General features: G+C 42.8%; 2 protein-coding genes across 2 annotated transcripts in view; one reads left to right on the forward strand and one right to left on the reverse strand.

Annotated features, from left to right (window-relative positions):
• Nucleotides 1-2,689, reverse strand: part of MCM10 (minichromosome maintenance 10 replication initiation factor) — a 32,299-nt gene extending 29,610 nt beyond the window's left edge. The window contains exons 1-3 of the mRNA XM_083183126.1: nucleotides 2,413-2,689; nucleotides 1,285-1,333; nucleotides 746-1,045 (exon numbers count right to left, since the gene is read on the reverse strand). Of these exons, the coding sequence (XP_083039252.1) occupies nucleotides 746-1,045; nucleotides 1,285-1,291 (307 nt within the window). The 5' untranslated portion in view covers nucleotides 1,292-1,333; nucleotides 2,413-2,689. The remainder of the gene's footprint in view (nucleotides 1-745; nucleotides 1,046-1,284; nucleotides 1,334-2,412) is intronic.
• Nucleotides 2,631-13,288, forward strand: part of THAP9 (THAP domain containing 9) — a 35,486-nt gene continuing 24,828 nt past the window's right edge. The window contains exons 1-4 of the mRNA XM_083183125.1: nucleotides 2,631-2,967; nucleotides 6,952-7,045; nucleotides 9,478-9,685; nucleotides 11,321-11,470. Coding sequence (XP_083039251.1) covers nucleotides 6,966-7,045; nucleotides 9,478-9,685; nucleotides 11,321-11,470 — 438 coding nt within the window. The 5' untranslated portion in view covers nucleotides 2,631-2,967; nucleotides 6,952-6,965. The remainder of the gene's footprint in view (nucleotides 2,968-6,951; nucleotides 7,046-9,477; nucleotides 9,686-11,320; nucleotides 11,471-13,288) is intronic.

Below are 13,288 nucleotides of genomic sequence, written 5' to 3' on the forward strand. Positions count from 1 at the left end.
ACATGGTACAATTATATACCTGATTAAACTTCTAGATATGGGCACATTCAAAAAAAGGGATGTTACATATAAGGAAATATGCGAACTATTTTATTTATAATAATTACATATATGGAGTACAAGTCTTCAGCAGTTCTTTTTGGCTCTGACGTAAAACATCATCTTGTAATGTATATATTTTATAACCTAAACATGCAAGTTTTATTAAAGGATAAAATGGTGAGGTTTCAGAATAGCTTGTTGTTGGTAGTCTTTGACTGATGGCAACAGCTTGGTGTGTTCATATTTACCTTGGCTAGACACTTCTATAGAAAACACACAAATGCACAGCTGATGCATCTGTCCCTCCCCAAAACCATGCAGCATGGTTTAAAACAAAAGCTAGTAACACAAATAAACACTGAAGTAAACCAAATAAAGTTTTACACAATTGTAAAAGTAGTGTTTTTCTTTTCTTATTAGGTTATAAAAAAGCACTACTAACATTGTATGAGGAAAAATGCACCCCAGATTTGAAATTATTTCAGTTCTAATATACTATGAAGCCAAAGAAAGGTTAAGGACTTACTACATTACAGACAAAAGCATACATTTTCATAATTTGTGCATAAGATATAATTTTAATCAACGTCCATAAAACAAAATTTATTAAGGATCTGAGAAACACAGGGAAACATAAAAGCTGCAGGGCACCAAACAGAACACCGCTAGAACCTACGCAGTGTGCAAAAAGCGGGTACCATACCTTCTAATTCGTGTTTAGATTTTTCCCGGCTAGGATTGAGTGATTGATCCTTGCTCTTATGTACAGTGTTTTCATCTTCAAGATCATCTATATCCCCAAATAGTGTAGCAAAATCTTCTTGCACTCCACCAATGTCCTGCCCTTCGCTACCACTTTCATGGTATGAGCCTTCTTCATCTCCATCAAACAGTTCATCGTACTCATCAGGGTCACTTACGGCATCATGATTGCCAGAACCACTGCTCTCAGCAGCTTCGTTCTCTTCCAGTAGGGATGTCAGGAGCTCCAGATCAGCATCCCCTGGGGAAGCACAGGACTAGCTTACTAATTGATTCTGACGGAATTTTGTAAAAACTAATGTCATTTATTGTAAAAACACAAACCAGGGTTGACAAGATGTGGATGTGTTAGACAGTATATGAAACCATCCTCATAAAATGAATACATTTAATGTTTAATTGAATTATAGTTTTGTAAGATATTACATTTTGCATCTTCCAAAACATTTAGGACCATGTAGACCTTAAATTACAATTTACCTTCCATGATAATTTATTATTGGGATCTTCAACAAATCTCTAGTTGAACCTATGACAAAAAAACAAACAAACAAAAAAAAAACAGGTTACTGTATATTAAAACAAAAAACAGAACAGAAATCCTAAAGCAATGTATTTCTAGAAGTTGTGAATGATGGCCCTGGATAATGTGCAATTCGCCTTGTGATACCTTTTATGCTTGTGTCCTTACCCAGCATAATGCTGGGTGGGTGACATCACATAAGGCAGTTGTTAACCTACGCTTGGAGAGGAGATCTACCAGCACTGGTGATTATATTGTTATGAACAGGTCCCAGGTTGCACGAACCCAGGTTAGTCATTTACACTGCGCAAGGAGCCAGTTTGAATCCGGGTTCAACCCTGCTAGGATCCCAGGATGCTCAAGCCAAGTAATATCAACAGTGTGCGTTCGTTGGGTCTACAGTTATTAAGACGACCACTATTAGTCGATAGACAGTAGGTGGACACATGAAGGATCAACATGCTCAAAATGTCAACATGTGGTTTTACCTTTTCTTCCAAACAAGGAATTGTTCATACCTAACCATCCCAGTGGACCTGAAATATAACAGTGTGCTGAGCTCAGGGAGGCAGTGTGCCCGAAGCATGGAGAGCGCATGCGAGGGGACACAGTACATTTACAGTGTCCATGTCAACATAAAAACGCACATCAACCTTATAATCTATAGTGGTCAATCTAATTACTCACAACCTAACAATCCATACACATTTCAACACTGCTCAATATTCCAGGTTGCTTCATGTTCATGAATAATAAACCGGGATATCTACGGCAGTGTAAAAGGAGTATAAACATAGAGGGGGTGAACTCTGGTCATCCCACACAGGCCAATCTAAAAACATAGTAATCTCTAGAATATCGCCTCCAAGCGCCCGCACACGATGTACAAGTATATGTCAGATACAGTCTGCGCTGTAAACGGGGTTTGATAAATGAGACCTGGCATTTTGTTAGAAAATGTACATTACAGCTCGGGCTGGCAGTTTCTCGCTCTCCAAAGCATAGTACAATCCCCCACTACATGATATGTACATGATCTACTGAGACAGAAGTTGGAGCCACTACTGTACATGGTAAAGTTGTACCTGCTCCTAGAGGGGCACACCGCAGGCTGAGACACTAGTAACGCCCTGATGATGACACTCGCTGCTGCCCTGCCGCCTGCTTGCGAGTTGCGACCCCGGAGACGAGCACCGTGACAACCCGTAAACGGGAGACCCGCCAAGCGTTCAACTGCAGCCACTCCCCCTGCTCCACGTCATCGCGTTTGGCGCCAGTTCTGGGAACTACGCGTACGTGGAATGGCTGTCCGGTCCGCATACGTCACAAGTAGAGGGTTGGGTAATGGCTGTAGTATGCGACTTCCCTGAAAGACATTCCAAGTCTACATTACAATACAGCGTTACGCTATCAGCCTTCCTCATACGGCCGCTGCTTCTTGACATATTCTCAGCATACTATACTGTACTCTTTAAAGTAACGCTGGCTTTACCGGTTGTCGTAGTGGGAGGCGCTGTTGTGGGCGCCATATTTACTTCTGGCAGGAGGTTGAGTTTGGGCAGATTACCGTTGCCCTCCTTGTATGCGTAGTTTGTCGGCCATCTTTTGGTTGGTAACGACTTGGGTTTCTCGTTTATAAGGTTTGTGTTAAAGTTTATTTACAATAATTTATTTGTACTAGTAGATGCACGGGAAAATGTTTCAAGGGAGTGTTGTCCGGATATTTCAGTAACGCTGTCACTGGGGTGTAATGTATACATACCGCCTAATGGCAGCTCTCGTGTGCAGCCGGGCTACTCATCACACCACCAGCAATACTATCTATTTTTACTGTGTGCTGAAGATAGAAAATATTGTACCGTGGAGAATGTTAAGGCTAGTCAGTCACCATGATGTGTGCATAAAGTCTGTGGTATAGCCAGGGATGACATTTTACTGGAATAAAATGTATTTTTCATAAGATTTTATAGAGAAACTATTGAGCTAGTGACCATTCCAAAAGTAGGTATAAACTCATACCCTCCAACATGACCCATTCCATTAGGTACAAAATGCTGTGTTCTTGGACTTCCCTCTTAAGTCATAATTGGGGACTAAGTAAAAACCGGACTCGAACAAGTTCCCGGAATGCAGGACTGGACATCAAACTCTGCATTCCGGACCTTGTAGTGTCCCGTTCGGGGGGTGTCTTGTCCAGGGGTATGCCTCTGATAGCTTTCACCAGAGACATGAGGAAGGGGAGATTATAGACGTGTGGTCCGGACCATTCCGGGTTTTGCTACATGTCCAAACCATACAGGGAGGCTTTATTCTCTCCCGCCTCCTCTCCCTGGTGACAACTGTCACAGGCAGGACACCCCCCACCGGACAGGACACCTCCCGGATAGGACACTACTACAAGCTCCGGAGTTTGATGTCCGGTTCAGTATTCCAGGGTGAATGTCCGGGTCCAATTTTTACCCATACCCTCATAATTGCAGTCGCCTGTGTTGATTGTTCATTGTTAAGTAAGGTGTTTCAACACAGGTGATGGCAATCATAAATTAAGAGGGAAGTCAGGGAGCAGAGCAGTTTGTACCTAATGGAATGGGTCATGCTGGAGGGCATGTAAATTCTACAAAGAGCACCATGAACACCGACATGTACAATAGACTGTGCTTTAATTACCTCCTTACCTATCAGAGTGAAGGGACAGGGTTATTCTCAGTATTAGAAACAGGACAAGATGCACTAAAGGGAAAATGCGGTAAAAGCCTTGTTTTTGGGGTTTTTCACCACATTCCCGAACGCACTAAAGCCCCTCCACCAGGGCTTTGCCGCAGATGTAATTGCCAGCTTTCCCTATAGAAGCCTAATGGTTTCTCTTTGCGGTGCTGTTTGAAGGATCTGTCGTGGATCCCTCCTAACATGCCCTGCGGCTAATGGCATCACTCGGCACATGTGCAAAGGAAAGCTTTTATCGGAGGAGCTATCCTTTACGTTACTACTTGCATATGTTAGTGCATATTCAATTATGGTGGTATGTAAATATAAGTTCCTCTCCCCCTGAGAAACGTACATATCTTGTTTAATCCCAGCATATCAGTGACAACCAGTGGAAATATCTAGGCAAGGAATTAAATATTGTGAACAACTCATCATTGGGTGTAAATACACGCCCTGTCTAGCTGTCTAGTCTTAATTGAAAAGATACTAAAAGAAATGACCACTATGGGCTGCATAAAAATGGAATGCCAATTGACTATAATGGGAGCAGTTTAATATTTAGTATCATAAAGTCTAAAACCTATGCACTATATCTTCACCAGAGATGGTCGCAGATGAAAATGTCTCACATTTTCATCATTTCATGAGAAGAGACAGGGGAAGTCGCTGGTCAGAGGAGCATGCTCCTCCGACCAGCGACCATTCAGGGGCTGAAAACTGGAGTGCGCACCCGGCGATTTATCGCTGGTGCACGCTCCAATCACTGGCAATATGGTTGCTCAGCGACCATATTTCCAGCGATATTTGCTATAATCGCCCCGTGTGTATGCACCATTAGAAATTGGGTTTAAATCACCTCATGTGTATGCCCCAAACAATGAAACATGTTCCATGCTACAATTACCTCACCATGCCTGCACATTCTGGCATTCACTCTGTACTGTACATCATCACTTCTGGCAAGTTCATATACTTAATCTGCAGACAACTTCCCTAAACTACTCCTCCATAAGTAATGCACGTAATTGTACTGCCTCTGTACTCTGGGCCCAATTCAGATCTGTTTGGCTCGCGGTATGCTCTGCGTGGGGTCCCCTAGCATACGGACCGGACAAAGACTTCCCTTTGCTGACATACCCATGCCTGCATGATGTTGGCGCCTGCCCTGAAATCACATGGACACAAGCAGTCCCCGAGTGACTCCTGGGTCATGTGGCAGCTGCGAGCACCGGGCACAGTAAGAGAAATCATTCGATGGTAACTAACCATCGAATGATTTGTCCTCTGTGCGGCCGCATGCGAACGGGTGTGTACGTGTACACATCCATTTGCATCCCTGCACAGTGATTCATGCGGTGGAGCGGCGTTAAACCTGCTCGCGAGTCTCCGAAAAACACAGCCTAGTGAGCACATCTCAATTGGGCCCTCTGCTCCACAATGCATGTGCCATCCACTCGCTCAAGGAAGCTTTTCTTGAAGGCTTAAGGTGTATACACACTGGGTGTTTTGGTACTTGTTTCCTAGCACGGCGCCACCGATTTTGATTGTGAGCATCGCGTCGGAAAAAATCGCGTTGATCGCATCGCATGCCAACCAAATAGCATGCGATGCGATCGGCGCGATTTTGCATTGATTTTAATGTGAAATGCCCCAAAACACCCCATTTGTATAGAAACCCCCCTGATGTTTGAATTGGCCCCCAATTTTAACGCCACCCCACTATAGACGCCAACCCGAAGCATGGCGAGCGGCGGCGGTACACGTCCTCCGACCTTTTCATACCCCTACTATCCATGTCGGCGTGGAGTTGAGAATAGAAAGTGTGGCGAGTGCAGTGAGCCACCGAGCCCGAAGCGAGGGGACGTGGATACCTTCACAGGTATCGCGGCCCCTCGCCGGCTTCACAGGTATCCACGTCTCCTTGCGGGGCTCGCTGCGCTCGCCACGCTTCTGGCTCGCCACACTTTCTATTCTCAACTCCACACGACGTGGATAGTAGGGGTATGAAAAGGTCGGTGGACGCATACCACAGCCCCTCGCCATTAACCATGTTTTTTTACTCATATTCAATGTGAAATGGGCCATATTGGCCCATTTAACATTGTCACCATTATAATGGCCCGCGACGGACGCGATCAACCTGATTTTCACTTTAACATTGTTCCCTATGGGGAAATCGCGTTGATCACGTCGGTCGCATCGCAGCCCCTTATTAGGGGCCGCGATGGGCGCGATCAACGCGATTTTCACTTTTACCGGCAAATGAACCAGTTAAAGACAGAAAATCGGGTCCATCGCATGCCTTAAGTACCTTAACTTAAGGCATGCGATGTACCACGACGGGCGCCGTGCTAGGAAACAAATACCGGTGTTTTTGCCCAGCATGAATACAGACCGATGATGGGGAAAATCGACTTTCCCAGAGGTGGACAACTTTCCGTACCATGACGCCATGGAAAGCCACCCACTCCGTCGCTCATCTGTTGGTAATAGCAGCAGTGGCTAGCGATGATGTTGAAGCTCATCGCTGGCCTGTACACACTGGGCAGCTTTTTAGCTGAACGTATCTCAGACGGCAAAACTGAGCTGCTTTCAGCTCAAAATCGCCCAGTGTGTATGGGCCTTTACTCCCCAATTAGACCCTGTTATTTTAGTTTTTACTTTCGCTAATAAAGCTTCTGTCCAACCAATCAAGGGTCCAGATTGTGTAACTCCTCAACTGTGGCAGAAGCCAGTGCTGCATATATGGTGAGTTGATTTGACTTCATTTTTAAGGTACATTGTAATATTTATTATATAGCTAGCTTTTACCAGGAAAACACGTCAGAATCAGGAATAATCTTTAAAATAGTAATAAAGACTTTTCTTGCTTTTAAATGGCATTTACATGACAGATGCACAACTGATGTTTATTTCAGAGTTAATAATTAAGATGCCGGTTTCTTGTGCTGCCTCTGGATGTAAATCAAGATACACTCTGGAGGCCAGAGAAAAGGGAATAACATTTCACAGGTAACTTTGACCTTGTATTGCCTGATTCTAGTATGAGTTCTTATGATCCGATTATTTGTTAACATCATATGTCCTAGGCCTGCTTTTCTTATTAGTAATGTGAGTGTAATGTTAAAGATCTATTTCTTTATATAAAAATCCTGGTATTGCAGTCGATAATTATTATTATTATTTTTTGCACATTTGAGTTAGGTCCCCATGCGCATATTACAGGGAAAACACAAAGAAACCCTTTAAAAGCATTTCTTTATCTACCGCAAGTATGGGTTCCCTAATGTAGCAAGCAGTGGCAGAATGATAACTTTTCTGACAAAGGTGGTGAGGGATGGGGGAGGCTGGACTGCACACTAATTCTAAACATACAGTAATACGAGGTGCTACCATGCTGAGATTTATAATGCTGCACAGAAAAAAAAGAGAAAATGCAACACACACTAAAAAACACTGGCAACCAGGTGACTTTATTAGATTAAACTAACATTCAGAGTGTGGGACCCTTGGCCCGGCACAACCCAACCATCCCAGGGCATTACTCTAGTGATAAGTACCAGTTTCAGTGTTAAAAGTAGTTACTTCAATAAGAAGTAGTAGCTCAGTACTAAAAAATATAACGGTACTTATGTAATATCTGGGCTCCCATTTTTGTTATGAGACCGCGTCCGCTCGCCACACTATATAAAATCAACTCCATGCGTAGTTGGATAGTAGGGGTATAAAAAAAGGGGGTGCATTTAACATGGGAGCCCAGATAATACCTAAGTACCAATATAACATATGTAACTCCTACTTATTTTGTTTAGAATAATGCTGTGTAGTCCCCCTTATATAATCTATATTGTACACACTTGAAAACAGAGTGGTATTTTCAATGCCGATCAGATGGGCTATGATGGCGAGCAGTGCCTATTGCTCGCCATCAAAGCCCGCCTTCAGTATTCAACTGCCCCCCTGCACTGTTTCCACCTCGCTATTTCTAAAAAGTGAGGTGGAAACGGCGAGTGTGGCCATCATAACGGCGAGGCTCCTGACTATATTAGCTGCGAACCTCACCATTTGGGGGAATCCGGCGAGGATTCCCCAGAATATAGAAAAGGGCGAGCAGGCCGGCAAGAGGGTTAAACGGCGAGGTTGGGACGTTTTTATGGCATGGATGGCTTGTTTTCGGGGAGGATCACCGTAAACAAGCCATCCTTGCCATAAAAACGCCCCAGAGACTGCTTCAGCTTGGACTAGCACCCCTCCTGTGACCTTTTGTGCTTTTAATCAGTATATGGTCCTTGTATTTGCAGACTACATACAGGAATAGGCAATCTGAATTTAAAGTCCTGGATAGATTTATTTAATATATAAGTATTAGGGATGGGTTTGTGGCAAATGTAACTTACAGCCTGAGTCAGGCTTGATCGGGCAGGGCCAAATTCATTTGTTAGGGTGGCGGGATGCGCTGACCGGTTCGCTAGGCTGCAAGTATACGCAGCCTAGCGAACAGGTCTGAATCAGTCCCTTAGTACTCAGCTGCTATGTCTTAGTCACATACCTTTTAAGAACCTCAATTTTACTAAATGTTTAAATTGAAGAGTTTATTATAATTTTTCTGATTAAAGTAGAGGACTGTCAGCCCAAATTCCGTCTCGACAATATACACAGAATGATGTTCCTGATGCTTTATGTCAGGAGTAGTCAACTCCAGCCCTCCAGAGCTACTAACAGTTCCCATTTTCCATACCAACCAGCAGCTGCACAGGTGCACTCATTATGCATTAACCCTTTTTAAATGATCCACAGCTGGAGCTAATTACTTTACTTGATTCTGTGAGGAGACCTGGGAAATGTTTACTGTTGGTAGCGCTGAAGGACTGGAGTTGGCTACCCCTGCTTTATGTTATTTGAATGTATTACATACATGTTATTCCTTTTTGTTTTTATTTAGAATACACAGTTCTCATTGATGTTCTGCCCCTTTCATACGCTCTGGCTCCAGCCGGGCAGCGAAACCGTGCACGGCCAAAAGCCAAAAGAACACAGTCGTTAATAATGGACACGATTGTGTCCATTCACATGGGACGGCCACGGCCCGGTTGCAGCCGGATCCCAGCACTGGAAAGGACGGCTGCCGGGCTGTAACCATCCCCATCATTGTAAACTTCTCGGTGCGGCACGGCTTCTTGGCCGTGCGGGGTTTCGCTGCCCGGCAGGAGCCGGATTGTGTGAAAGGGGCCTTTATTGTGAGGACAGTTGAAACGCTGAGTTTTCAAAATAGACAATCACTTTTTCCCTTAAGCTACAGTAATTAAGTGCAAAGCCTTTCTGTTGTTGTTTTTTTTATTATTTTATACTGTGCAGTATATAGTGTGTCCAGCAAATCATTTTACAGCAGGTCTTGCTTGTCTACAGTAAAACGTCTCATTGTATTTCGATATTGTGTAATCTAGGTTCCCAAGATCAAATCCAGTGTTGTTAGATAAATGGTGTCGGGCTATGAAAAGAGCAACAGCCACGGGAGAGTTGTGGATGCCTTCCCGATACCAGCGACTGTGCAGCTTACACTTTCAGAAAAGTTGCTTTGACACCACTGGGCAGACAAAGCGTTTAAGAGATGATGTCATACCCAGCATCTTTAACTTCCCAGAAGAGATGCAGGTGTGTGTGTTTTATGTTCAGTATATCTATCTGCAACATCTCAGCTGTGGTATCCTGCAAGGTTGAGTCACAATCACCTAAGGTTTGGTACAGTGTGCCTATTGCCCTATACATGGAGTGGATTACTACTGTATATGTAAACTCTCTATTAATGTTATTTTAAAATTCTGTTTCTGGATGCTTAAAATAGAGGTCACTTGACAAGTAGAACATTTGTGGGAGTTATTTATGGTTTCTATAAAAATGCAGGTGTGATGGTACCTGTTTCTGGGCGTGCCATTGCTAACAGCAATTAGCACACAGCTGGAGAGGCCCAAGTCATCTTAGGCGAGACACTCATTCTGAGACCACATGTGGTTGCACAGAGGTTTGATGGTTGGACTGATGTGTGGCTAATGTTCCCACCTTTGTGCGTAAGTGGCAGATGTGAGACACCACCAGTGGGTGTCTGTGTACAAGACAGCGGCTCGGCCATTGGCATATTTTCCGAAGTCCACTGCTTATGAAATCGCAGCTGTCCATACAACTGTGTGCACTTCTGAATCAGTCCTGAGATATATTTAGGCTTTCTCTAGTAGTCTCCTGTTTCTGGTGAAATACCTTTTTATATGGTTTTCAAAAAATAAACCTGAAAGGATTGTAGGCCAGCTGACTAGTGCTGTCTGTCAGTATATGTGCCTACATAGATGCAGGATAGGCTTTACTTTGCCCTATTTCAGTCTGTAACTAAACTTTAACTTTGTTGAATGACACTACTCTTCTTTACACTGTGGCTGAAGGTATAAAGGTAAATGGGTACTTATATGTTAGTTGGGCGCCCACTATACATAGTACGCTCATACCCCCACTATCCATGTCGGCATGGAGTTGATTTTATATAGTGTGTCGAGCGGACGCGGAAAATTAAGCAAATAGCTTAGTGGGCACCCAACTAACATATAAGTACCGGTAAATGGAGTACACAATAAATAATGCATTAAGAATGGCTAAATCTCTAATCCCAGTAGACTGCATATGGGGGAGAGGTATGAATCAGTGAAAAGAGTGGAGTATTGTGCCAATGGAGAAGTTGCCTATGGCAACCATTCTGCTTTTATATAATTATCAATAATAGTAAACAGTAGTAGACTATAAATGGTACATATAAGATGCTTGGTTAGCATGGGAAACTTCCCCACTTCTTCACTGCTTCATGTACAGTATAGAACTGGATATCACTTAGCAAAGTTTTGTGTTTGTGTTGTCATTATAATATTCAATGCAGAGTAGGCAGTTTAAACATCAGTGATTTACTTAAATGTCAGAAACTAATAGGGAGGTTGCATAAAACTATGCACTTTGTAAGGTTCACAGGAAGTCTCAAGAATGAGTTCTCTGACTGCAGAAAACCCCCTTAAGCAAGTATTTTTGTGAAAATAAAGGATACAACTATATAATACCCCTTTCACATTGCACTTGTAAGCCTGTATATTGCTGTTTTTCTTAGCGTTTTGAAACAGAACTAGCTGCAAAAGGTCCCCATGCTTGACTTTCAAAATATGTATTTTTTGTTGTTGTTTGAAACACTTCTTTTTGTTGCTATTTTTGGTTGATACCAGTATTTTACAATTGCTCAATGTTGTCACCCCCACCAAGAGTGAAGTGCCTGAGAGCAAAGATTTATCTGTGACCGCATCATCTAGCAATGACGTTCCCATAGTGCTGGAAGCACAGGATGGAGAGCCAGAAGAGGAAATGTCAGCCATTAATACAGATGACAGTATGCACTGCCAAATGCAATTAAAGGTATATGGTTTACTTAACAAGGGGCTCTTATTTCAGCCTACAGTTATTCTTTATTAGGTCTGTAATATTATTTGGAGAGGAATTTTACAGTGGGTCTCAATTACAGATGTGTACTGGGAGCTAACGTGTAAACTGGTAAAATCTTTCCCACTGAGGGATTTTCAAGGAGAACTGGCACTATGCCACTCAGTGGTAGAATCAAGCAAATGGGGGTGTAGGTCCAAGTCGTGCAAATCCAGAGACTAAGGTTGACATTTAATAGGATAGAGAATCAGAAAGTGAGAGATTTTGTAAGAAATCTCCAGTTTTTTTTTAAAGTGGCAATCATTTACACTTCAAAATCAAACTAGTTTTGCAGTGTAAATGATTGCCGCTTTAAAAATCTTGAGAATTCTTGCCAAATCTCTCATTTTCTGAATCTCTCATCCTATTAAATCTCACCCTATATGTTAAATGTTAAGCAGAGCCCCATAATCGGGTCAGTGATTGACACAAGGAGGAGGACCGTGTCAACGAATCAGTGTAGTGCAGATATTTGGGCATAAGACCAAAATGATGAGCTGTGAAAGTACAAGCGTTTCTGTTAAACAGCAGAGGAACTTAACAAACCATCAATGGACCCTACTTATTCTAGAGAACAAATGACCTCCCCAAAGTGGCTGTGGCAAACTGTGAGCTGTTCCCTAGTGAGATTAGTGGGGTGATTTTCTGAGAAAATAAAAGGAAACAGCCTGAGTTTATTCCAATAGCCCAAAGTAGTGCCCATGGTGAGCATGGAGTAGTGCCCATGGAGGAGGCAGAATGTTCATAGGGACATGAAGTGAAGAACCCTCAATTTAAACCCATTGCTTGGTAGAAGACAAGTTTGACCAGATAACAATTTGGGCCATAATAATTTACAAAGCTGGGTAACTTGAGACCATCATAAAGGTGCCCATACACTAGTGCGATTTGGGCAATTTTCATCTGATACCGATGGATCGATCCGATAAGTCGGATGAAAAGTGTCAAATCGCATGTGTTTCAGAACCAATCCACTACACTGTGCCTTATACATTGGATCGGAGGCCTGCACTCTAGATTTTTTGGGGATCCCACAGGCCTTGCTTGGATCGCATACATTGCATAGATCCTGCTGTCTGTATGCGGTCCTGCCGACCGGAAAACTTGTTTTCATTGCCACCACATCTTGAGCCCGACGAGCCTGATAAGCACCTCCCCCCAAGCTTCATTCCTATACTGCAGTATGCCACCAAGCTTCATTAGACCCTAAACCGCTATTGACCTTGTACTGTACCATACTGGTGCAATGATGCAAACTGGCACACTTCACTTCTGTGGTTAAAAGACACATGCTAAGCATTTACCAAAGTGAAGATACAAAAGGAAATAGACAAAAAACCTTGAGCGCTAAAAATCTGTCCTGCTGCTGCTTGTCCGTCAACTGTAAACTATAAAAAAAGATCAAGAAAAATTTCAATATTTCTCACAGCGCTGAACCCTTACATTTAAAGTGAACTGGATGTTAAATATATTACAGTCTCTCTTTCACCATGATGTCCAGGCACGAAAACAACAAGTCTCTCTTTCTTAAAAAAGTATGTCACAATTTTATTGCATTCAAAATATTATATAAGAAACTTAAATAAAAGTAAAAAATGATAAAAAATATGACACAGAAATTGTCACTATGCAGGTATACAGTCAAAGAGAAGGGGTACTTCCTCTCTATGTCAAATATTGTTTCTCATAATCTGGACCCGTTAAAAGGTCTTTCAAGTTTATGCATTTGACTATTATGGGATGCCCGGGGATAAC

Source organism: Crinia signifera, chromosome 4 (genome assembly GCF_055691185.1).
Source record: "Crinia signifera chromosome 4, ASM5569118v1, whole genome shotgun sequence".
Classification (NCBI taxonomy): Eukaryota; Metazoa; Chordata; class Amphibia; order Anura; family Myobatrachidae; genus Crinia; species Crinia signifera.